The following is a 27,434-nucleotide window of genomic DNA, read 5'->3' as shown; positions in this document are numbered from 1 at the left end:
AAATACTGTTATTTCTTCGGTTCACTATCTCAGTAAATAGTGATCAAGTTTAACAGGTAATCTTTGAAAATTTCAAACTTTTGCCATTTTGAATTCTGGACATACTGCAGAGTTACAACATCACATCTTTTTAAAGGATCGAAAAGTATGTTGCACAGAAAAAATTCTGAAAGAGTTTCAATAAATTTTGTTTCATTTTAATGTAAATACATACTCTACCCTTTCTTTTGCATAAACCCTGGTTTTTACATGAAATTTTAAAGTAAGAGGCAGGGAAAATATCATTAAACAATCTAATAGATCACTGGAACACAATGTCATGTTCTAGTTCCATGTGTTGCTATTACTGAATCAATGAAAGGGAGCTTAGTACCATATTTACAGAAAAGCTGCCTATATATTTTTAAACACTTCTAAGAAGTAGGCTATATTTTAGTTATAACTGAAAAAAGACTAACAAGAATTTAGAATAATATATTGTGGGTGCTACTTTAAACTCTAGCAACCTAGAAAAAAAAGTTGAACATTCCTCCAATGGTATCATTGGGAGTAATATATTAATATCAAATTCTTAAATAAGAAGCCAAGTTAAAATCACACTGAGACCAGCATATTTCAGGGAGTAATTCTGTCAGTTTTGGTTACATCTATGAAAAGCAGTGAAATGAGAAATCTCCATGGAAATATCCATGAACTAGACTGTCCCACCCATCCAACACTGGCTTAGACTGGAAACAAAAACACTATTTGTACAGGCAGTGGAATCCATTAGAATGATAGCTATTTAATCCTTAAGTAGTTAGGTGCAATTTGCTCATATTTTCCCCATACATCTTACAAAAAAACCCCAGAAAATGCCAGTCAGCAAGCCAGCCAGCATGATGGAGAAAGAGAATTAACATTTCAGGTCGATGTACTTTCATCAGATGAAACCTTGTATCTGATTCTATCTCCACAGCTGCTACCCGATCTGCTGAGTATTTTTAAGCAGTTTTTGTTTCAGTTCAGATTTACTGCATGTACAGTTTTTTTTTGTTTTTCAACTTACTTATTAAAAATATGAGTAAAGGGTAGAATTTTATTTGACATCCAATGCTTCACCAAGAAAAAAATTCCACAGGATTTGTATACACAATACATGCGAAATACGACAAATGATACAAACCTGATAACAACAGCAAATTGTTGGTCAATTACTAACAAGCCAATTCCACACAAAACAAACTGGATGCAGCATTCAACACAAGAAAAAAAATCTCAGTCAAACCAAGTTTCTGTCCCTTTTGTTACCTTCCCAAAACAATTTATAACATCAACGTGATCTTTATGTGACATTTTGCGGAGGATAAGAAAAATAATAAATCTGATCCTTTTAGCTAAAATGTAAACATGATCCAAATCCTGTGGATGTGTGATACAGATTGAGAATAGTTTGTTCCATGGGTTTAATGCTGAAAATGTCCACCTCACTGCTGCTGACAATCCAGATCTTTTATTCAAATTTCTATTCACCAATCTGGATTAAAAATTCAACAAATGTTCCAAAACAACTATGTATTGCATCCAATTTTGTCCAGTTTCTCTTAAAATAAATATTCTATTTATAAAATCCCTGTTACATTGAATTGCCATTGCTCCTCTTCCGTAGATTTAAGGTAGATGCATTTCTGGGCTTGTCACATGATGTAAGTACCATCTTTCAGATATTTTACAGCTTCCATTTGCTGCGTCATAGCAAGGATGTCCTGGAAACCTGCACTTAGCCCAGACATATGCTGAAAGTACGACTCCTTCTCCACCTGAACCGACAGGTTATTTATGCCAGCATCTTTTAAAGCAGCCGCCACCTAATTGCAAGACACAGGAAGGATATACTGCATAAATGTGGATTTTGAATAATCTTTCAAAGTTCCTTGCTAATACACTACATTTCTAAATCAACAAAATTGAGGTTTGTGTTTTGGACTCATCCTGTAACTTGTTCGAACTGAAGAGATTTAACTTATTCTCAGGATAGGGGAGAAGTGGGTAAGACACTTAATATCCACAGAATTCAAGAGGTGGAGATGCTGGACTTTCTCCTTTACCCAATGCAGTCCATCGATGGGAATTCCTGAATGGATGCACAATGATAAACGTTTGAGTGAACAACTGGTTCAAATAATATTTTCAATGTAGGAAAGGGAGTGATAGGGAGGAGCAAAGAAATGATCGGGTTTGGGGTGGGGAGGGAAGAGGAATCAGCATGCTGGTGAGGTGGAAGGGAGAGTTTGAGGGAAGAAAAGGGAGATAACGGAGATAAAGAGGAGAGAGATAAGGGAGGAGGATATAAATATTTGTGGGAGTCTGCCGGGTTAAGAGATATAATTCTCAGGAGGTTGTCTCATATTTAACATGTGGCTGCACCCTAAGTGAAGTATTTAACTCGTGGTGGTTGTAATATGTGGGGAGGTGGATTTTGTTTGGCAAGTACATCAAGGGATGATCTGGTCCTTAAATGGGTATTCATGCCTTGTGTCAGGTTTAGAATGCACCATGTGACCTGAAAGAGAACTCACTGCACATCTTCCCAATTTAGATGAAACTGTTGGGATTAACAAATTCTTGCGGGACCAGAAAACTTCAATCTGTCGCTGCATTTCTTAACAATAAGTTTATACAGTAGCTATACTGTATATAAAATGCTTTTTGTTTTCAAAATGCAGATGATACTGAACATTTAAAATGAATTATCCAAACATCCAAGGGACTGTCGGCATCAGCAGTGGCTCAATTGCTTGCATTCCGGCCTCTGAGACCCTATTCTAGAGAACTAAACATAAATCTAAGCTGCCACCTAGTACAGGACTTAGGGAATGCTACATGATTGGAGATACTATATTTTGGATGTTAAACTGAGGTCCCTTCAACTTTCTTAAGTAGATGTAAATGACCTCCTATGGCACTATTTTGCAGTTTTTTCCCCAATTGGCAAGGCTAATATTTATCCCTTAGTCAACATTACTTAAGACCTTAACTGGTCATTATCACATTGTTAGAAGTTTATTCTGAGTGTAAATTGGCTGCTGCAATTCCTACATTAAAACTGCGACCACACAAACTTTCCCGACTCTAATGCACAGATGAGAAGGATGAGAAAGTCACTACACAAATGAATCTCATTTTTGTTTACTACATTGGTATTTATTGTTGGGGATGACCAGATGAACTACAATTTAATTTCTTTTAAAGATGTGTATTATAACTTCATATTTTTAATAATTTTAGGCATTGTTCTAATATGGCACATGATTCTATATAAAGGTACAACTAAATGGATATGTCATTAGATAACCATTTAACAGCAAATTAAATAAAGGCAAACTTGAATAGTTAATGAATTTACTTTGCATTAGTGCTTTCTTAAATATACTGAAACTAGAAATGTACCAAATAAATATAAGCAACACTATACCTGCTGTATGATTCTCTGCTCCACAACATCTGGCATGACTTGCACATGGATGGTTCCTCCTATTACACTAGCTGAATGGCGCCAGAAATGAGGATCTCGATAAGATATAACACCTTCAATTTTCTGGATCTGAAAAATTTGAGTTAATAAAAAAAATTAAGACAACTGTAATGTTTAAAGCACAATGAAGAATCAAGCTGCTGTTTGAGTGGTGAGTTGCCTTATAAAGGTGCTGGAGATCAGCAATGGAGTTTCAGGTACTGAAGTGCATTTTAAGTTTTAAAAAAAATCATTGTTTTTTCTCTCTCTGCAATTTCCTCCAATGTTACAACCCTCAGATCTCTCAACTCTTCCAATTCTAGCCTCTTACGCATTTCTGATTTCAGTTGGTCCACTGGTGGATGTGATATTAGTTGCCTCAACTTATGCTCTGGAGTTCTCGCCATAAAGTTCTATATCTCTCCATACTAACTTGGGAAGCTACCTCTTTGACCAAAATTTTGTTTTTTTCTGATACCATGTGATATGAAATTTTGTTTGATAATACTCTTGTGAAGACTGTACATTAGAGGAGCTGTATAATTATAAAATAGAAAACACTCCAAATACTCAGCAGTTCAGACAGCATTTGGGGAGAGAGAGCGTGTTAATGCTTCAGGTTGATGACTGTCTATCAGAGCCAGGAAGAGTTAGAAAACAAGCATATTTTAAGTTGCAGAGAAGGAGGGGCAGTACAATTGGATTTTGTCAATTCAAACTTTGGGAGGTAGCCTTTGCCAGCAAAGCCAAAGTATTGTTCATCCCTAACTACCCTTGAATAGACGGTGGCATGCTACCTCCTTGAACCATTACAGTCCTTTGGTGGAGGTACTCTAGGTGCTGTTGGGTAGAGAATTCTAGGTTTCAGACACAGCAACAATGAGGGAATAGCAATATACTTTCAAGTCAAGATTGTGCTCGACTTAAAAGGGACCCCTTTTTGGTGGTATAGGTCATGGCTTTAGGAGTTGCTGTAAGAATTATCTGGCTAAATGGATCTCAACTACAAATGGTACACACTGCAACTATGGTTCACCAAAATGATAAAATGTCCTATTTTTATTGTTTTGATACTACAAATTATTTAAGTATAAAAATAATCAAGTGGTGAAGTTATAATCTTATATAAGAGTGAGGAAGCCAACAATTCTCAAAGATAAAAGATGATTGGTCAATTATATACAACACATAACAATGAAATACCGAGAATAATTAAAAGCTAAAAGAACTAAACCAAAGAAATATTTGAGCTATCAGCTTCCAGAATGGACAGTCACTGTGAATTAAATGCTGAATCAGTCTTGACATTCAGAAGAGAACGGGATCAGGTTTTATTTTGATATTGTGGAAAGTCTCCTGGAGGGGTTTCAATCCTGTCTACCTGCATCCATTTATAAAAACCTGAAGCATCTGGTAATATATAATAATCAAACTCTTACACCTAATCTAAATTAAACTCTGCATGCACTTCACCCTCACTGTGTGGTTTAAGGACACTATAGATAAGTCATGCTGTATTAATGTTTAATCAATTTGCAATGTTGTTTTCAGCGAATATGGCATTTTATAGAAAAATTAGCAGCAGATGTTAGGAAATATACAGAGTCTGACCTTATTAAGGGCACTACTGAGTTGTTTCTCATATTCTGGTGGGGTCCGTAGCAGCAACAACTGACAAGCATCTTTCATAAGTGGGATGACACTTAAAAAGATTAACACAGCAATGAAGAGAGAACAAATAGGGTCTGCAATTAGCCATCCAAATTGCCGTATTAGAAGAGATGAGATGATCACTCCAACACTGCCTAGTGTATCTGCCAGCACGTGCAGAAATACTCCTGTAACAGAAATGCATTATTGTAAAATGAATGCAAACAAATATCTGAAGTCTGTTTTGGCAGTCCAATATCTTGAAATCACAAGATCACAAGATAAGGGAGCAGAAGCAGGCCATTCGGCCCATCGAGTCTGCTCCAAGGAAAAGGGAAAAAGAAATGGGGTGGGAAAAAAGAGAGAGAAAAAAAAACTATTCTAATCCCATTTGCCAGCCTTATCCCCATATCCCTTGATACCCTGACTATTTAGATATCTGTCTATCTCCTCCTTGAATACCCCCACTGATCTGGCCTCTACTGCTGTGCGTGGCAAGGAGTTCCACAATTTCACCACCCTCTGGGTAAAGAAACTTCTCCTCATCTCTGTCTTGAAACTGTACCCTCTAATTCTAAGATTGTGCCCTCTGGTCCTGGACACGCCCACCAAGGGAAACAGCCTAGCCACATCTACTCTATCCTTACCTGTCAACATTTTAAATGTCGCTACGAGGTCCCCTCTCATCCTTCTGTACTCCAGCGAGTACAGTCCAAGAGCCGACAAACGCTCATCATACTTAAGCCCTTTCACCACTGATGGTGCTATTGTTGCCATTCCACAATGCTGTTACAGGAAATTCGCTGTGTACAAATTGACTGTTGGACTACACCTGAAGTACAGGCTCATGCCATACATTCTTCACTGCCAGCATTAATCAAAACTTACTTTATCCCTCATACTCTCAAGTTGATGCATGCCCTTTTATTTTAAAGTGTATGACTATTAAACATTTAGTTTCAGGAAAAAAAAAGACTCAAGGACATGACCCAAATAACTTTTACCACCAATGATACTTTTCAAACATAGTCACAGTTGTAATCTGACAGTCAGTCTGTGCCAGGCAAAGTCCCATAAACAGCAATGCGTTGACCATAGAACCTGTTTCAGTGGTGTAGATTGATGAAATAACATTGGCAAGGGCACTGCTGAGAGCTCCAGCTCTTCTTTGAAACATCTACCTGATAAGGCAGACAAGGCCTCAGATTAAAATCTCATCCAAAAGATGGATTTCTAGAAGTGCCACGCCAAAACTTTGTGCTCAACCCACAATCATCTGGCTCAGCAGCAAGCTACAGCTGGTATCACAACATTTAACATTATGTTCTTCCAAAAATATCACTGACAATATAATCTTCGGCCAAAGACATCTGTTCAAGTAATACTGAAATTTAGGTAGTTTTGTAGATTAATCTATTGAGTTTTATGGGCATTCAGCTAAGAGTCAATACCTTTGGATGAGAAAAAGGAAGAAAAATCTTCACAATAGATCTCTTCTGGACTTAGATATTTAATTTTAATTACTTACTAGGCAGGCATAGAAGTACATTTCATAAAAGTGGTAAGTGATAAACTTTCATAGTTAATATTTTTTTTTGAGGGCAACATTTCTCCCAGCTAGTTCCAGGGCTCAAAACAAGGCAATCAACTTATACAACACTTTTACTACAGAAAAATCCTGCACATGTTCCGCTGGATGCTCTGCTGCAACATCTTAATTGCACAGAATCTGAGTTTTTGAAAAGACCTCAAATAGTCTTTAAAATATAAGGAGTAAGAACAGATAACCTTGCATTTCATTTAACATTAAATATTGAGTAATAACTCTAGTGATGGGAACATATATTAGGGTTGGGTCAAGAGAAATAGATTTGTAGAGAAAAACACTAGTATTTGTCCTGTATACTGTAACATCCTATAATTCATGGATTCAAGTTTGACTTGTGTGCTCTTACACAACCAACAACTTCATATAAAGAGAAATTTTTTACGACTTTAAAATTATACTTAAAAAACTTTAATGCTCAAATTTATTTGGTTATGTTCAGCATAAACTTACTCAATTACACTAACGTTTTACCTCTCATATTAGCGTTCATTCCTCCTGCTGAAGATCCGTGAGAATGACCATGGCTGTGGCTGTGACTGTGGCCATGTCCTCCATGCCCATGGTCACTATGTGAATGTCCATGTCCGTGGCTGTGGCCATGCTCATGTGAAGAACAGCTGCTATGAGAACCACCATGGGAATGGGCATGGCTAAAAGCACAGATGCCAATCAGGTTCACTATCAGACCTCCAATGGAAACAGGCTGTGCAAGATTAAAAGAGGTATAACAGAATAAATCTAGTATATAGTGCAATACTGGAATTCATTTATTTGAATTTACACTGAAAACTTTTACTATACAGATTTAATATTAAAATCCAAGAATAAATACCATTTGTACTAAATTTGTAAAGTTAAATTGGAAAACTATGCCCTTCCCAAGCTAGTTGTACAAAAATACTTCTAATATATACACTTATAAACAGACACTCAGTAAGCATTACGAAACACCCACCGTTAACATTTCTGTGTCTATGTCTGGAGGATCAAAGACTCTTGCCACTGACTCAATGAAAACAAAAAATGCTATAACCATTAAGAAAAGGCCATTAATAAATCCAGACAAGATTTCAAGGCGGCCATATCTGCAGTGAAGAAAAGAAAAGTGGTTACAATTTTAATTTGTTTGATGAATCACTATTAAGATCAACAAGTAATGTTAAAATCAAAGTCTCTGATAATCCGCGATCTGATTATTTGAAAATCCCGATAGTTTGGCATTTGGCTCATCAGGAGATGTTTGCCATGCTTTTTTAAACTCACTGGGGCCCCAATTATTACACTCCCTCTTAACTCACCAGGGCCTGGGTCCCCATGCTCCCTTTCAACTCTTCAGGTTTACTGGAAAATTTATTATAATACTGTGTAACATCTTAAAAAAAAAGCATGATGGGGTATTAAGAAAATAATATCCAATAGTCTGGAACACCTGCCTGTCCAGAATCAAAGTCCCGAGTATGCTGTATTATCAGAGTTTTATTGTATTTCACGAAGCAGCTGCATCATATTGCCATATAACACTCAAACATACTGTATGTTCTGAAATAGCAAAATGGAACCAGCTTAACTTGGGCAGAATACTACAACTTCTATGCCAAGAGATTCTTTCAGTACACAATTAATGAGTAGCAAATGGTCATTCGTCCTTTTGCCATTTCCTGTGCATAACAGGAATTGCACTGCAAGTTGCTTATAAGAAGAGTTGACATTTGCTCTGAGAGATGTAATTTGATTTTGATAATAGAATGACTTCCCTATGCAAGTATTAAGGGATAAAAAGATCAACATTAGAAAAACTAACCCATATGAGTAAATTCGAGTTGCTTTCCATCTGGTCATTAGAGCTGCAAAGAGACCCAAGACTAGTGCTGAGCAGTCAAATAGCATGTGGAAACCATCAGAAATAAGGCCAAGGCTGTTCGTCCACACACCATAGAATAATTCGACAAACGTAAAGGCCTAAAACAAAAACAGCACGACTCTGTATTGGATTGTTTGCTCATATCCAGGTTAACATTGAAGAAGTTTGCTCATTCTTTGGATTTTTAAAAATATTTTCTTACCAATATCAAAGATATGGTTAAAAATATGTAGAATACATGAATATGCATGAAGCAAATGGGCAAAAATGTAACAAAGTGTTTTTGGGAAGATCTATGGTACATCTGTTAAAAGGTAGGTTTTCTGCACATCTTCACAAAAATTTTCTACTTTTATTTCCATAACACTGTATCACTGCATCCACACATTAGCCTGATTCCGCTGAAGCCCTCACACTTGCCTTTGTCACCTCCATGTTTATTTACTGCAGTGTTATGCAGTAATCCTGCATCAATATCAATTGATCCAAAACTGTACTGCCTCTCTCCAGTGCCACAAGAATTAATCATTCCTGTCCTTGTTGATTTACAATCCACAAATAACACAAACCTGAAGGCTTCGTTCTTATATTTAATTCCCTTCACAATACCATTTTCTGCATCAACCACACACTATCTCCTCCCCAAACTCTCCAATTCTGGTCTTCTTCCATACTTTCACCATTGATGGCGTTTCCTGTGGTGACACAGGCTCCTGTTCTAGAGTACGTTCATAAAACTTTTCCCTCCATGCTTTTCTCATTTAAAATTGTTTAAACACAAACCTTTGATCAAGCTTACAGTCATCTCTTGTTGTGTTCATTTGATCCTTATTTTCTTTAAAGTCCACAATGTTATTTTTGGTGAAAAGATGTTATGTAAATAACACCTGCATTTGCATTCTGCTACTCTTTCCAGAAAGATCTCAAAAGATCTCACTGGAGATAACCTACAGTGGCCATTTAAAAAAATGGGGAACATAGAGAACTAATCCCATAACATATCATGGTTGAAAATAGTTAAGACTAAGTAAACTTGTAAATTTGATCTTCGGATGTGGAAGAAAATAAATAAAAATACCAAGTTCCAAATATTCCATTTATAAGCTCAAGAAATTATAAAAGAGCAAGATCGAATACTTTACATTTTTCTCCATGCAAAATGTAGATGAACTACTGTGATGATGAAAATATCTATCACTAATGAACCAAGGGTGCAAAGTGACACATTTGGGACTTTAGATGAATGAATTAAGAATAGGCGTCCTCATATGTGGCCTTGCACAGGATGTTAACACGGATAGAGAAATACCTGGTAGCTGCAGCATGCATATCTGCATTTTTTAACTCTATGCCTTACAGAGGTAAAGAATGCAAGAAAGGTTAGATTACCTCCCACTACATCTCGGGACCCACCACTCGCTATCTGGCCTCTCATCTTTATGCAAGCTGTCGCTGGCACATGTGACTTGGCCCCATTTATTTGGATGGAGTCATCAGCCTTTATTAAAAGGATAAGTGAAGGTACTGTCTTTTCCCCCCAAATTCTAGTTATTGATTTCAATTAATTTATATGTTGAATGTGCTTTTAAATTTATTGTCACTATTTCAAATTAATTATTTAAATATTTTATACTATTTCCAAATGTGTCAGATCAGAGACTGATAGAAGGCTATGAGGGCTATCAGTGGCCAGGGTTTTATGTTGCACTGCCCAAGGTCTACTTGTTGCTTGCAGCCTTCTTCGTCTCATGGAATGGCCGAGATGGTGAAGCCAAAGTCATTGAGAGATAGGTGGCCACAAAAAGAATAGCGCACCATAGGTTTTCCACGAGATTAAGGTAGGGCAAAGACCATCTGATCCAACATGGATAAGGAGTGCCAATTTCATTTCACAACAAAGCAATTTAAAGTCAAATTTTCATCTGAAATTCTGTAATCCAAGCGAGAGTCTGGCATATGCACTAATTTCTTTGTTAAAAGTGTTTAATGATAGATCTTTGCTCATAACAACATTTCTTTGGGGAAATAAAAAGCACAGAATACCAAGTACTCACAAGGTTAAGGCAGAGAAAGTAGAAGATCTGTCTAGAATCATACTCTTCCAGAATTTGTTTTAAGGATTCTTTGATAAACTTAGGCAATGATTGAGAAGTATGCTGCAAGGCATCACCCATGAAATTATACAGTGGGGTACCTTCAGGTGAGTAACCAACTAGAGTACCCTTCTGGCCTTTCTTGGTAGGCGAGGACAAGATGTTGGCAGCTAGGAAAAGAAAAGGCAAGCCAGTTAAATAAATTCCTGTTGTATCCAATCTTTGAGATTTACCCCTTTTTCAATTTCTCTGAAATTTTCCTATTTTTGATACCAACAGTGAATATACAGAAAAGATAAGGAGCAAAACAAGATTAAAACCCTTCAACTACAATTTCACAATTTGGCACAGAATTATAACTAGAGCAAGAAACCAGTTTACATCTACAATTAAGTGAGGGAATCAAAAGCTTATAAGTTTCACATGGAGAAAGGAGAGAATATAGCATATTCTTCTTTGTACAGAGTGATCAATACATGGAATGTAGCTGGAATGAACAAATGGTGTAAAGTGTTCTTTAAGTGATGGGTTTCAAGGAGGAATATTTGGGTAAGAATTTCATGGCTATAATTGAATTTGAATGTTGATGTATAAACTGCAAAGCATAATAGAAACTGGTTTTCCCAAAGGTAATATAACAAAATATAACTATGAAAATTATTCCCTGGAGGAAAGCTTCTCTGGTTGTTACGGAGGAAAGCTTCTCTGGTTGAGTTACACAGGAAAGGAACTCAACAGATCACCCACTGAACTACAATGCAAATCTGTTAGAAATGACATATCAATCTAACTCATTGTTGCAGCTTTAAGACTAATGGGGCAAAAAAATCAAGAAGTTTTTCATTGAATATAGTGAGCATAAAAGCATAAACTTCAGAATAGTTACAGAAAAGGTTACAGCCACACCAGGATAAAAATTTCAATGGGATAAGAACAGATCTGCAGGAAAATTAAAGCCCGAACTCCCTGAACAACCAAATAGAGTAAAATATAGCAGAGAAAAAAATATGACAGTTGCCCCGTTGTTAACACAAGTGAGATCAGGTTGATTACAGAAAGTGCAGAGAAGTGAAAAAGTAAAAAAGGGTAAAGAATGAGAATGAGGAAAGACTGGCAACAAACATAAAAGGGAATCCAAGAATATTATGTATGCATGAACATCGGAAAGTGCGTGTAAGTGATTTAGCTAAAGAGACAAAAAAAAATTACTCTTGAAGGCAAAGAGCATGGTTCAGCTACTAAATGAGTACTTTATATTTGTCTTTACCAAAGAAGATACTACAGGACCCTTAAAAAAAGGTGTAGTTAAAGTTCTGGATGGGCTAATAATTGATAGCTGAAGTAGAAATACTAGCTGCATTTAAACTGGATAGATCACCTGGTCCAGATGGGATTCATCCTCAGTTGTTGAGGGATGTAGAGGAGGAAATGCGGAGAATCTGCCTATGATCTTCCCATAATTGACAGATTCAGGGGTGCTGGCTGAGAACTGGATAACTGCAAATAAACCAAAGTTATGTGGACGTATGCAGTGAATAGTTAGGGTCAAGAATGCACTGCGGAGGTTGATTCAATTGTAGCATTCAAAAGAGAGCTGGATAAGTATCTGAAAGGAAGTGATCTGGAAGATGAAGGGGAGATTACAAGGAAGTTGATATGGACTCAACAGGTTGAATGGCCTTCTTCCATGCTGTAATCATTCTGTAATTCAGAGCTTTAATAACTTCCCTCTGAATTTGGAAGAGTTTTAAAAGGTAAACAGTGACTCATCATTTCCACTCTACGTAATAAGGAAACAGGCTAAGGATATGCACTAGAGAAGAAATGTTTTCACACACAAATGATTTATGATGCTTTACTCCTGCAGCAGTGGCTATACCATCATTTAAATGTTAAGGGACCAATATTGAAAAACAAAATATGACCCAGGGGAAGGAAATTTAAATACAATTAATGGCTTTGGCAGAAACATGCCAGTAGGCTGAATGGACTCATCCTCTGCAGAGGTTTACATTACCTTACAGTATCTAAAAATAAAATTACTCACCTAGTATGAAGAAAATAGCACTAACCAGAACTCCACCTGACAGTACATGTTCAGTACTGTGATGCAGGGTTTGTTTGTTGATCACACGTAGCTGATCAGTTATTGGATGTGTCCAGAAATTAGCAAGAAGTAGGGCACCAAAGATGACTAGAAATGAACCATATCGTGCACACTTTGGAACTTCAATCTTGGCTGAACATATAGATTCCACATAGAAGTCCAGTATTAGTACACAGAAGATGATTGTCCCGAATGGCATGATAAGAGAGGACCAGGATTCGATTTTACTCTTTAAAAAAAAAACAAAATAACTAATAAGGCATTTGTCCTTATTAAAGATGCTATTTAGAGCAATGTGCTATTGCTTTATACACCTGAATATTAGTCAAAACCTTGCATAAAGATAAATGAAGGAAAAGGTATTAAAAATATAATTAGACTTCTCTTTATCACTATTAAACATACTGTATTACAAAAAGATATACTGTGGAAGTCTTCAACAGCTTACAGATGTGTACTGCAATGGAAAAATATTGATTTTCACCTGTAAAAGGTTCTGAAAATATACCTTGCTTCAATAGTCCACAAATGGTACTTGGTCTAATGTATCACCTAGTACATGTGCTTTTTCTAAAAAAAACTTTATGCTATATTTTCCATCCATATTTAAAAATGGTACTACATCCCAGATGTGTCGATGAAACCTATTTTAGCTCTGGCTAGACCAATTCATTTAGGTACCATTAAGCTCCTCCTCAAAGAGAAGGAATCATAGCTAGATGAAAAATGGCAGCTTAATTAAGAGAAAATATATCTCTAATAATAATGCAAGACATAAATTACCCCTAACATTTGTAGCCAGTGTTTGTCAAAATATACATTTCTTAGCAGAATTGAAGGGCATAAAAAATACTATTGGATATTCGTGGAAGTAATGCACAGTGGATTTAATTAGGCATTTTTATTAAAATTGAATTTCTGTACAACACGGGAACATTGAAAGTACAGGGGATCAGGGTGATGCTGAACACAAAATTTTGCAATTGGCCACTCCCAAAAATGCATCTTTGTTATGTACATATTCGGCTGTGTCTCAAACAATATATACTCTACAACAAAACAAAGTTATGAATTTTCAAATGTAGAAAAATGTTCAGAAGCTCTTAGCAGCGAAGGTAGTAACAGACACCATATCAAAAGAGAAGGTGGACTGACAGTTTCAGGGGATGACTTAGTGGTGGAGATAGAAGTGCATTGCTTTGTAGAAAGGGTTCCAGTAGGTTTGACACAAACATCGAAAGCCTCTGCACTAATGGCAATAAAGGGCAGAAGGTTGATTCATTAAAGGTGTTTAAAGTTAGAAGTCATGGGAAAGAACAGAACTGTGATGGTTTTATACACAGAAAAGGTCAAATTGTGATTATGAGAATGAAACATTTAGTTATAATATTCTGAGTTTTGTCATCAAGGTGGCTCATTTGCTTAAGTCAATAAATATCTGCTTTAACATCTGATAAGTGCATTCTATGCAGAATTTACCTCTGTGGTTGCAGTCAATATGATTACCCATGGAAACAGTAATAGGGCTGACATTAGAGTAGACAATGTATGGAGACGCTTTGCTCCACCAACATCCACGGACAGTTTTCTGGAGGCTGTATGAAAGCCAACTTTGAAACATAACGACATCACGAGTAGTAAAACCCCGCCCTAAAGCAGACAAAAGTGAGTGAGGTGGTGAATTTTCAAAGACATGAAAAGAAATGCAGAATGTAAATTAAAGTTCTATAAACTAAATCTGAATTGGTTTATACATTTGTTTCAGAAATAAATGATCCTGTCTCCACCAATTTTTGCCATCTATTTAGATTGGGCAATTATTGCATCAGTCTTTGCCTTAGATCATGAAGTGACAACCTAGACAGTTCTAACTTTTAACAATGTCATTCTTAGCTAGCTACTTGGAGGAAAACAAAGCTGACCAGTACTTTTGGGAAAACAATCAGGGTGCATTCAGTGTTTCACCTGGATGCACTGACCAAAAATGTCAACTCCTCACAATGGCTCAAATCTGCATTCCATCATTCTGCTGGTGAACTATTTTAATTCTTGTACTGGAAAGAGAGTCATGTAAACAGCTACAAAGAAACCACTGGATTTATAAAACTCATTAGGGCTAGCCTTCTATAGCCAACACCATGCAAGTTCAGTTATATTCTAACCATGTCAAAACAGTTTATACTAAAGATTGAATTGATATGAGATACTTTCTAGTGAGAGTGAAATCTCAACTCTCTATTGTTTCTGCAGATTATTAAACTTGAAATCAGAAGTACACAACTTTTGATACCATTAGTAGTGAAATTACTATAAATTTGGGATGAACAAAGGAAACAAATAAGTTAAAACAATAAATGGGAAAAATAGCAGGCAGCAATACTGCCTACGTGATCTTATCTAAACATATGAATAAATGATTATGCTGCATTAACACGTGTATAATGTTTTGCCACTTTCCATTATGTTAAAACTATGTTATAGTTTTTGGATGGGGTTAGAAATCAGGTGGATTTTGAATTTTTTTAGTATGAGGTATCATTTGATAATTTTGAATATTTAAAATGTGCAAAATGCCAGTTGAAAATGCTTCAGAAGTTGACACCATAAGAATGAGTGTATTAATTTGAATGAATTGCCAGTTAGTGCCATGTCTGCTATTACAAAAAAGTTACCTTGTGGTCTGCAACTCCAAGAAGAGAGATAGCTGTATATAGTGCATGGGTTAAAGCACTGTCATGATGTCCCTCAGCTACATGGTAAATTAGGTTAAGGAACACAATATGCTATGAATTTAAAATACTCTATGTTCAATAGCAAGATAAATCATTTACTGTTAATTAATGAAAAAATTCTTACACACTTAAGACAAGGATACGGTGTTCAGCCATCTTGGCCATTAAATCATCATTGTCAAATAATAACAAACAAATGACAGCAATAATGAAGAATGCAGCTCCTCTCGTCTGTGATTGTGATGGGGAGGGTGGATAGAGAAAGATTACACTATTGGATTAATGAAATGGGAATTCAGCAGCTTATCTTTACTAGAAGCAAAACTTCAAACCAATGGCTTTCTGACTGGAGGATCTCAGACATACACAGATTCATTCCTAGGGATCCCTTCTCTTAAAAGTTTCCAAAACACAGAATCAACTGCAGAAAGAAAATCAGTGCTTTAAAAGAAAACAGTTAATATATTCAAATAGTATGCTAGCAGTCTATAATACTGAAAATAAATCAGAAATGTCATTAAGTACTTTAATCCTTGAACTGTTTAGAGCCTCAGGTTCCTGGATTCTGAGAAATAAAACATGTGCTTAAACTACTGTTTTCAGTAATTTCCCACCAGGCTGAATAAATTTAACTAATGAGCAACTGAGTTCAGGTCAGTTACAGACTAGACATATTCCAGGCTCATCAAGTGTGTGCAAAGTCAACTAACTCTCTCAAAGCAACTGATAGGAGTTTGGCGCATGAGTGGCATGTAGTGATCTTGAAGCATTTTAATGAAGATTTTGGCTAAGTATTGGCATGACATGTCTTTTCATGTAGAAGAGATACAAGAACATTTTCGAGTTGACTGAGGAACAGAATGAGGTAGGAAAAATATTCAATTAAAAAAAATGTATACCCACCTGTCAGAATATACTTTTGTTATATTTCCTAATCAAAACATTTTCGCCTGGGTCAAGGCCTGCATTTAAATATGTTCACATCTTAAGACCTAATCAGGCTAGTACAGGTGTGAATATTATAGCTCAGCTGTCAGAGCTGTGGAGCGAGCTGCAGGACATTTGCTGGATATGTAGTCACAGGGGCTCCTTTTTTTGTCATAGAAACAGCTGTTATATAAGAACCTGTTGGTCTGGACAAATTACACATTCCTGAAAATCATATGATCTGACGACATCAAAGGAGGTTCTGGACATTGGTGAGGGAGACGAGTAGGGATTCGAGAAAAGTTAGCCTACTTCATAGGAAGAGCTCACAGGGCATTTTGAAGTCAACCACTTTCAGAGGTCCAGCCTGATCAATTTTGTTCTCCAAAATGGCAGGTCTTACAAGTTTCATATACATTTCTTATTGTCAAAGGGGTCGTTATATGGGGAGAAGACAGGAACTGGGCACCGAAGTGATCAGCCATGATTGTGTTGAATGGTGGAGCAGCCCAAAGGGCCGAATGGCCTTCTTCTGCTTCAACTTTCTATGTTGCCCTACAAAATATCATAATCCACATGTCCAAATATTAAATGTGCAAACACTTCAATTGGAGGTTGCCTGGAATTTGATGGCAAAACAAAATCTTGTGATCTGGAAGCCAGCTATGCATACATTGGCTTCTGTGTTTCCAATATTAAAATAGTGACTACACCTCAAAAGTTACTCATTGGATTTGGAATGGACAGAGACCACGATCGGTGTATAAATGCAAGTTTTTTTTTAAGAAATGAAGTTTTTTTTTACCCTCAGAGGATCATGAATTTTGGAACTTTCTTCTCCAAAGCGCAGTGAAAACAGAGTCTTTGAATATTTTTTTATAAGGCAGAGGGATTCTTGATAAACAAGGAGAAGAAAGGTTACCAGGGGTATGGAGGCATGGTTATAATCAGACCAGCTATGACCTCATTGAATGGTGGAGCAGGCTCAAGAGATGAGTAGCCTACTCCTGCTCCTAATTCGTATGTTGTTGGCAATTTATTTATTGTAATTTCTTTTTTACACTTCAGACAAGTATTTGTTTCCACTTGTAAATGTCATTTTAAAAAATTTTCCTTTGTTGTAAATATAAATAATTCTACCAATCTATAAAGATATAGTTTAACACTCATATTTACACCTTTTTAAAAATATTTCACAACCCCAAATGCAATTACTTAATTAAATAAATTTCTTCTTACCACAGATCTATTTCTTTTGTACCTTTTAGTCAAGTGAAAAAAATCACCAACTAATACCATAATTCAGAGACAATTTGCTAGGCAAAACTTAATGTTGTGGTGAAATTGCTTAACCAGCATGCATCTACATCTTTTATAAATTTATCTAAAATGTTACAGAAGTTATTCCTTAAGCTCCAGGTCTTCAGTTGGGTAAAATACACTGAATGCATTAGTGATGCACAATACCTTTGCTGGGCTTCCATCAGAGCTTGTAAACAGCACACCAAGCAGTGAAATGACCACAATGTCACTATGTTCAAACAGAAGTATTGTTCTATACAGAGAGAACACATGCACATTCTTAATACTCCAAGTTTCTCATTAATATCATCAGAAATCAGCAGTTCCATAAATCACAAGAGCACATACTGTACCACAAAATGGAAAGGATATGTTGATATCATTTTCCAACATAATTAAAATGTGATTTTAACTGGATTATAAGGAATCCACAAATTGATACAAGGATTTAAGGAGGAAATGAGAGTCAACGCAGCCTTTAAAAATAAGATACTTGCATTTTCCCCCATGCTCTGCTAAACAAGAGGTATTTGTAAAAGTATGTCATTTTCCTGGGGCAGGCATAGATGCATTGCATAAGAGAACCTAAAACCAAGGCTGAAGAAGAGATTAAAAAAAGCAGCAAGTGTCACAAAACTAGACCAAATTAATAATCTTGAACCAAGCTACTGAATTACTGTAGGGATGAATAATTGACCAATACCCACATATTCTGTTCACTAAAATGAATGGAAGCAAAAACCATGAGATGACAAGCACGCAAGGGGAAATTTTTGAACTTTAATTAAAACTTAATAGATCACAATTGCTAAAAGCAAGGCTGTAAACTATCTCTGAAACATGTATTCCAGAAGTCATGCAACACCAAGTGTTGCTATAATATTTCAGAAGGTGATTGCAGCTCCAAGCACAGATGAGGATAGGTATAATTAATCGATCAAACTCAGTGGATCTGTGTTACAGTACAGAAATTCAAACCTGTGACTAGAGATAGGCCTAGTTAGTCAAATCATGAATGTTTTCTTATTCACAGGATTAGCTGAGAAATAATTCAAAGGGATAACTTTGAAATAACCATCCTACTGAACAACCACTCTAATAAAATTATACAAAATCCAAAATCTGCCATTAAAGATTACTTCATTTTTAATTTTGGTCTTTTTTTCTGTTGTTCTGATTTCCCTCCATCTTGCTTTGAATAACCTACAAAAATACACTCTATCATCAATTTGTCGAGAAAACCTGGCGTGCATTGTTTCTTTCAATTGAATGCCGAGACCAGATCAAACTAGAAATGTGTGATGGCTACACAAATACAACAAATATAATCAGTATTTTGTTTTTACACTTACCTCAATGGTCCACAAAGTGTGAGTCCGAAGAACCACAACAGCAAAATAATGCAGCCACCAACTGCATGTTTGCCAATCTTGATCCACTTCAAAAAATTAAAAGTATGCAGTTCAGGTTGTTATGCATTTCTATCTTGTACAACTGTGACAAAATAGATTTACTTTTAATGGATTAATGATTATTAAATACATCACTGCAGTTCATGATGTTTCTACAAAGGAGAACAGGCGTGTCACCTTTCTGACAGGAGGTCACAATGGTTTAAGTTTAGAACCAGAACGTAGCAGGCCAGCAGATTTTAATGTTAAAGTAGCAGGTCGGCCTCAGGTGGAAAGTATTTGCAATCTCCCAGACAAGTGGAATTTAACTAAAGCTAAATCAAAATTTTGAAGCATGCATCAGGTGGAAAATATTTTTGAGACCTTTAGACTAATACTGCTACCAAAGATATATTAGAATTTATGATTTATTTTACAAGTGCAGCTCTCCAAAAAAGACTATTTTTCTCCAAGGAAATCTCTATTTTCCAAAGTATTAACACAAGGTTTGTAAGGTACTGGAGAAGCTTATAAACAAAGATGAACCACCAACAAAATTTTTTTACAGATTTTTGTTTTCCTTGCACATCCATGGATTGAGAAGGGCACATATTTGGTGAGATGGAAAATTATAGGAAGTGTAAGCAGTGAGAAACATTTCAACAAACTACAGGAAGATTCAAGGGTAATGGCTTATTGTAGTAAATACAACTCTTGGGGGATAGATATGCAAAAAGAATAACCTTACTTTGGAATAGCTTCTGATTATACCATGAATTATTTTAAAAATGTAATTACTGTTATTATTGTTAGAGAGCCAAAAGGGACCTCCTCCTTTGTCAGACTTAGTTATGATTTTATACGTCAGATCAGATCTACACAAGTATAAAAACAGAAATTACTTGATAAAGGGAACTTTGTGCTCTCCTTCAGAGGAATCTTCGACATTCATAGAACCATTGATGCACTGGATGACTCCTTGCTTACTCAAAGGCACCAGTGCTACCACAAACTTATCCTCAGTTCCTACTATAACCATTACCTGAGATAAAATTTAATAAAGGTAAAACTAATTAAAAATTATCAATTAAAGCTCATCAACTAGTTTTCCATGTCATTCTTCCTCAGTGCCACTATGGTTCCCACCCCCCTGCAACGGGAGGGTGGGAACCAGAGTGGCAGGACATCAAGTGGAGAGGCCATGGGGAAAGTAGATGTTAAGACTACAAGCAAAGATGGAGACTGAAAGGTTGAGCGTGGTGGGACTGATGTTCTGAGTTGCGTCTATTTCAATGTAAGGACTATTGTAGGTAAGGCAGATGAACTTAGAGTGTGGATCAGTACGTGGAATTATGATGTTGTAGCCATTGGTGAGACTTGGTTACAGAAGGGGCAGGACAGGTAGCTCAATGTTCCGGGGTTCCGTTGTTTTAGACACAATAGAGGGGGAGGGGTGGCATTACTCATGATGGAAAATGTCATGGCAGTGCTCAGAGAGGACATACTGGAGGGCTCGACTACCGAGGCAATTTGGGTGGAACTAAGGAATAAAAAAGGGACAACCACGTTAATGGGATTATATTATAGACATCCCAATAGTCAGCGGGATTTAGAGGAGCAAATTTGTAGAGAGTTAGCAAGACAGTTGCAGGAAATATAAAGTTGTGATAGTAGGTGATTTTAACTTTCCACATATTGACTGGGACTCCCATACTGTAAAAGGACTGGATGGTATCGAGTTTGTCAAATGTGTTCAGGAAAGTTTCCTTAATCAACATGTAGAGGTCCCAACTAGAAAGAATATGATACTGGATTTCCTCTTTATGGAATGAGACGGGGCAGGTGACAGAAGTGAGTGTAGTGGAACACTTTGGATCTAGTGATCATAATTCCATTAGTTTCAAGATAATTATGGAAAAGGATAGGACTGGTCTAGGGTTAAGATTCTAAACTGGAGGAAGGCCAATTTTGAGGCATCAGAAGGGATCTGGCAATGTGGATTGGCATAGGTTGTTTTCAGCAAAGGGATGCTTGGTAAAGTTGGGAGGCCTTCAAGAGTGAAATATGGAGAGTACAGAACGTGTATGTTCCTGTTAGGATAAAAGGCAAGGCTAACAGATTTAGGGAACCTTGGTTATTGAGGGTTATTGAGGGATATTGAGGCCCTGGTAAAGAAAAAGGAGGTGCATATCAGGGTATAGGCAGTTAGGATCAAATGAGGCGCTTGAGGAGTATAAGAAATGCAAGAGAACACTTAAGAGAGAAATCAGGAGGGCTAAAAGAGGACATGAGGTTGATCTAGCAGACAAGGTGAAAGAGAATCCAAAGGATTTCTATAGCTATATTAAGAGCAAAAGGATAGCATGGGACAAAATTGGTCCTCTTGAAGATCAGCGTGGTCATCTATGCGTGGAGCCAAAAGAGATGGGGTGATTTTAAATGGATTTTTTGCATCTGTGTTTACTCAAGAGACAGACACAGAGTCCAGAGAACTGAAGAAAAAGAGTAGGGAGGTCATGGACTGTATCCAGATTACAGAAGAGAAGGTGCTTGCTGGCTTGAGGTGAATTAAGGTGGATAGATCCCCAGGGCCTGACAAGGTGTATCCTCGGACCTTGTGGGAGGCTAGTGCAGAAATTGCAGGGGCCTTGCCAGAGATATTTAAAATGTCCTTAGCCATGCGTGAGGTGCCAGAGGACTGTAAGATGGCTAATGTTGTTCCGTTGTTCAAGAAAGGCTCTAAGAATAAGACGGGAAATTATACGCTGGTAAGCCTGACGTCAGTTGTGGAAGGTATTCTGAGGGACAGAGAAAGGATTCGCACCCACATGCCAATTGTCAGATACAAATCCGGCTGATGCTAGATTAAGTTATGGTTAATGACAGTAGCAGTTAGCTTACAGCAATACTGTTTAACTCACCTGCCGTCTTGAGATTGGCTTGCCTGAAGAAAATGGTTTTTGGAACAAAACTAAGAATATTGCAGATCTGACAACAGAGAGAGACATTGAGAGAATAGAATGAGTGCTTAAAGACAGCCCAACTTTCCAACTTGGATCAATAAATAGACAAATGAACCAGAAGAGGCCGTTGGGTACTTCATCCTTTATCAGTTGTAAAGGTTAGTGGATACAGAAGAGTCTAATATTATTATAAATTCATCAACTATCTTTTCGTCTTAAATAATTCCCTCTTACTTACTAACTGAATGAACCCAAAGACCTGCCACTGCTCCGTTGAGTAAGTGTATTCCAGATTCACATCTACCTTCCCACAGAAGACAAACTTATCCCTTTGGCAATTCCAGCCAAGAATTTAACACCAACCATAGATATTTTTCTAGTTCCTACAGAAATCAACACAGATCCTATCACATTAACATTCCTAACTGATGTGAAATTAGGAACATTACTTGGTTGTAAAATTAGTCTGGCATTTTCAAAGGACTCCCACAGCCAGTAGTCAGGCAATTTCATATCAACAGCCTAAGGAAAGAGAAGCACAAACCAAACAACTTATACACACTGCCAATTATTTTATAGGCCAGACAGAATTTATTCTTTTTTATTAACAGATTTTGTAAAAAGTTGTAACATAATGGCAGAGACAGATATATAATTGATAGCTTTTAAGGGTCAAGTAAATCTGACTTATTTTGCACAAAAATGAGATGATTTTGAAAAGCTAAAATGCAAATAAAGATGCAGTGTTGGTTTTGCAAGATACTGCTACAAAAATCTTACTATCAGAAGACTAATATCAAATTGCCTCATGTTATGTTTCTTTGTCATAAATCGTATAGGTAAAGGGATACAATTATTTCATACACTCATGTCTATGAAATCATTTCCCTCCCACACCAGGTGGGACAAGGTATAACAATGCCTAGAATAGGTATGGAATTCTATTCATCATTGTAGCTAAGGCAAGGAAAAAGTGAAGAGGTTGGTGAGACTCTACCTTAATTCTAAAGTATCTTTAAAATGGAACTTCAGGCAGGATATTAAATTGAATTTAGAAAGGAATCAACTCCTAAAATTAACTAAGTTCCACTCTGCCTAATTAATCATGATATAGTGAGTCAAGTACTCCTTCTCCAGCCTCTCTTTCCGTTATTACAGTTAAAACACATTAACAGAAAATGATAAAACTTTCACATGGACAGAAGCTTTCCACTTTTTTGTTAGCTTTTTGTGAACTTCTGCATGAAGGCCAATAGAGATTCACAGATTTTAAGTTACTGCACTGTTACAAAATTACATTATATTCAATCACTACCCATGACTTACATAAACAACCTATAGTATCTACAGGATGATGTTGAATTACTTTCAGATTAAACTTACCCTAGTTGAATTATGAAGACAAATTGGACAATGTGTACGACTTTAAGGAGGTCATATGATTCAAAAATTCCAATAACCTTAAGGAACTTAGCCAGGCACAGCAGTGTAATATACCGAGTTAACCTGAAGTAAAAATGTCAAACATGGATGAGTTACTTTTGAATTAATAAGACAAATTCTAAATCACAATATAACTTTTGGACTGTAGGTACAGGAAGTTTGTGGATTTATAAGACATTATCTAGTACTGTTTTATCTCCTCATTAGTAAGTTTTATTATCTCCTTCCAAACTTTACAAAGCACAGCACTCAATTTATCACAGCTCCAGTTTACCCGAAACACAATTATCCTATTGTTCCCAGAGTTGTCCTTTCCCTAGTCCTGCAAAATATTCCCCTTTATAATATGTATTCAATCCTCTTGAAAGTTATTGATTCATCTACTTCAAACACCCTTTCAGGCAGTACATTACCAATCATAAATTACTATGTTAAAAAAAAGTTCCTTGTTCTTTTGCCATAAATTCTTTGTGAGGAGACTAGATGCCTGGGGTCTTTGGCCATGCTGTCCATCAGCACATTCTGGAGTGCATCTTGTGTCAGTTCATTCCTTTCCCCTGGTGGGGAAAGACTTTATGCTTCCATGCTGCATCCTCCACTTTGATCTCAAAGCTAGGATTAAGGAGGTCAGATGGGGAACTGGTGCTAATTCACACACTGCATGTAGTATATGGAAACGTTGCAAAAGCCTGGAGTGGTAAAGCATTCTGCTCATACTGCCTTTTTAATCAATATGTTACTTATTATGTTGCTTTGTCATTGTATCTAAAAGAACTGTCCAAACCTTACAGCAGAAATAGTCCATACAGAAGTACAGACCTTTGGTTTTCTCTTTAAAAAAATGTTAAAGTATGAACTTGGACATTCAAATATTAAAAAACATATTTCAAATAGTTAAGACATCAATTTCAAAACTTGATAGATTTGGAAACCATGTTTTTAGACTGGAAATTATGTTTAAAGGAGGGAAGGAGAACCAGGTATCTATAGATCTGTCAAAATGGCATCAGCCATGAGGAAGTAACTGGATTCTACCAATTGGGACTCAATGATTGAACACACACCCAAATATGAGCTGATTAAAGAGGATAAGCATATACTTGTGAAGGATAGATCATGTCCATACTAGTTGAATTTTTTTTTTGCAAGGCATGGTGGAAAGGGATGTATGCTACTGGGTGGACTTCCAGAGGTATTTGATAAAGTTGCACACCAGAAATTATTAACAAAAGTGAAAGCATAAAACTAGACAGACGGAAAAAGGTGATGCTTTCTGATTGCCATGGGGTATCATGTGGCATTCTATCCTGGTGTTTCAGCTTTTCAATATTTAGTAACTTGAAGGAATAGATGAAGATTAGGAAGCACAAGAAAGGAAGTACAGTGGTCTAAGCAGATGGGAACAGGAAATTAAAAAAACAGAATAATGTGAATGAGCAAGTTTTACTCCAAGTGAAAAAGTACAAGGTCTTTCACCAAACCACATATTTGCATCTGGCAAAAATGAACCTGAGTATTTTCTGAGAGATGATAAACCATTAGCTGTAGAGGAGCAAATGCACAGATAGCCAGGTATGAAAAGTAATCAAAAAAGCTAATGGAATGTTGTCTTTCTGTTGAGTTTGTTTTAACATTGAAGAAATGACACTTCAGTTGTATAGAGCCTTTCTCAGAACATTGAACACTCTGTATAGTCCTGTTTAGTGCATCTCAGGAGGAATTACTGGGTTAAATCACACTGGACCCATCCTGACTCCCTAACTCACTGCTCACTGTGCTCACCTGCCTGTGTTCCTTGCTCTGGATATGGAGGGCCAACTAAGCTGAGGTTCTATATCTGAGAGCCCTCCACAAAATGGAGTGGGCTGGGAACGGTGACCAGGTCACAGGCAGTGGATCCCAAAACCCTGGTCTGGAATGTCCTTTTGACAATCCGGTGCTGTCAAATATTCTTGAATTAATTTTAAGAGTCTTTGATAATGAGATATTTAAATTGTTCAAAAAAACTTATTTTAAAAAAATGAAAAAAAGAGTAAATTTAATTAAAACCACCATACAGTATTAAAAATGAATTAAAACACGAAGTAAACAATGACTCATCTGCTCCTGCTTTTACTCAAAGTCATTGACCCCAATCAAATGAATGGGGTCATGCTGCATAGGACAGTGCAGCAGAGCACAGGAACAAGCCTGTTCGCCCACCATGATGCCAATCGAAACCAATGCCATCTGCCTGCAGACAGTCCACATCTCTCCATTCCCTGCATATGCCTGTGCTTGTCTAAATGCCTCCTAAACATTGCTATGATATCTGTTTCTATCACCTGGCAGTGCACTCCAGGCACCTATCACTCTCTGTGTAAAAAAATTGCCTCATAAATCTCTTTTAAACTTTCCTCCTCTCACCTTAAACATATGCTCTCTAGTGTTTGACACTTCCAGCCTGAGAAAAAGACTATACCTCCCCTAATTTTATATACTTCTATCAGGTTGCTCCTCAGCCTTTGACACTCCAACATAAACAATCCATGTTTACAGTCTCTTGTGTCTCCAAGTTTGTCCAACATCTCCTTATAGCTAATACACTCCAATCTAGGCAACATCCTGTTAAGCCTCTTCTGCACCCTCTCCAAAGCCTCTACATCCTTTGTATAGTTTGGCAACCAGGACTGCATACAACACCCCAAATATGGCCTAGCTTAGGGGGCAGATGTGAAGAGCATCTGTGCAGGTGCAGGTGACAACTGAGCTGACCTGTGAGAAGGACTTCTCTGGTAGTTATCTATGAAAATGTGTATCAAAGGTACATATGTTTTGGCACAATGACCTTATAGGTGGTGTACAAAATAGATTCAGCAGATTGATGTGGGACTTTAAAGGATTAAATTATGAAACTGACTGTATGAATGTAGTCTGTATTTCTTGGGAGTTTAAAAGGTTATAAGGCAACCAGAAAGTCTGAAATGATCTCTAAGAAATCATTTCCTCTGGCGGGGGAAATCCAAGACAGAGGGTGTGTGCATGATATTAAAACCAGAACTCAGGTGTCATGGAATTCAGACACTTTGTCATAACATTAAAAACATGATTGAGGAGAGTAGGGCAGTGAATGTTGTCTACATGGACTTTTATACAGCTTTCAAAAAGGCTTCTCACGGTAGGCTGATCTAGATTATTAAGGCAAAGTGATTATATCTCCTCTGGGTGAGAAGGGGAGTACCATGTGTGTAATGGGATACGTGTGTCACAACACACCAGGTAGGATGGATGGACAAGTATATTTCTCCAATAACTTCTATATTTTGATGCGCCCACTGCAGACAATATAGCGAATAGGGGGTGGGGATGGTCAATCCGACGTCCGACCCACAACTCCAGTGCGCTCTGCAATCGGACAGCATTGAGCACTGACCATGCCCGTTCCCCTTTACCTGGAGCTGGGCACATCCACAGGGCCCAGGCGGGCGCTGGAGATGATGTTGCTGCTGTACTTCTCCTCCATCCCTGCCCTCGGCCCGGGGTTGGGAGACTGCGTGTAGCCTTCACGGGGGTTCTCCTCACAACATGATGCTCACCGCCCGGCCGGTTCGCCGCCGCAGTCCGACCGCCTGATAGGCCCAAGCCCAGGCCTGCGGCTCAAGTGTGAGGCCGGGCCGGACTGCCAGCCGGTCAGCCTGTTGACTTCCCCCCGGATTCCCCGCCGGGACAGCGGCCACGTCACTCAATGGCACCGGGTGAGAGCGGAGCTTGTCGGAACCTCCGCCAGGCCAAATTCGGCGCCACCTAGCAACGGACCCGGCAGCGCTGCCGATCGGCCTCCGCCGACCTCCCGGTATCCCGCCCCCTCCCGGCCGTCCTCTCCC

At 37.4% G+C, this 27,434-nt stretch overlaps 1 protein-coding gene across 1 annotated transcript; it reads right to left on the bottom strand.

Moving 5' to 3' along the window:
- Window positions 1-764: 764 nt before the first annotated feature.
- slc30a5 (solute carrier family 30 member 5) lies at window positions 765-27,434 on the bottom strand. The gene is made up of 16 exons (XM_052020210.1): window positions 27,003-27,434; window positions 23,512-23,634; window positions 22,087-22,153; window positions 19,127-19,212; window positions 17,940-18,027; window positions 15,689-15,776; window positions 15,486-15,562; window positions 14,293-14,463; window positions 12,754-13,042; window positions 10,668-10,876; window positions 8,554-8,711; window positions 7,708-7,837; window positions 7,224-7,455; window positions 5,105-5,331; window positions 3,455-3,583; window positions 765-1,847 (listed from the first exon to the last, which is right to left on the bottom strand). Exons 1-16 carry the CDS (start codon window positions 27,071-27,073, stop codon window positions 1,677-1,679), a joined length of 2,316 nt encoding a protein of 771 aa, XP_051876170.1. The 5' UTR covers window positions 27,074-27,434; the 3' UTR covers window positions 765-1,676.

Source organism: Pristis pectinata, chromosome 7 (genome assembly GCF_009764475.1).
Source record: "Pristis pectinata isolate sPriPec2 chromosome 7, sPriPec2.1.pri, whole genome shotgun sequence".
In the NCBI taxonomy this organism is placed as follows: Eukaryota; Metazoa; Chordata; class Chondrichthyes; order Rhinopristiformes; family Pristidae; genus Pristis; species Pristis pectinata.
Note: the sequence above shows the minus strand (reverse complement) of the source record. Positions and strands in the feature narration are given on the sequence as shown.

Bases quoted from the DNA above. Each gene is read 5' to 3' on its own strand.
- slc30a5 (XM_052020210.1), bottom strand. From the start codon at position 27,073: ATGGAGGAGAAGTACAGCAGCAACATCATCTCCAGCGCCCGCCTGGGC. The intron at 23,635-27,002 runs GTAAAGGGGAAC...TTTTTACTTCAG, and splicing joins GTGGATGTGCCCAGCTCCAG to GTTAACTCGGTATATTACAC. The intron at 13,043-14,292 runs GTAAATTCTGCA...TTTTTTTTAAAG, and splicing joins TATTGACTGCAACCACAGAG to AGTAAAATCGAATCCTGGTC.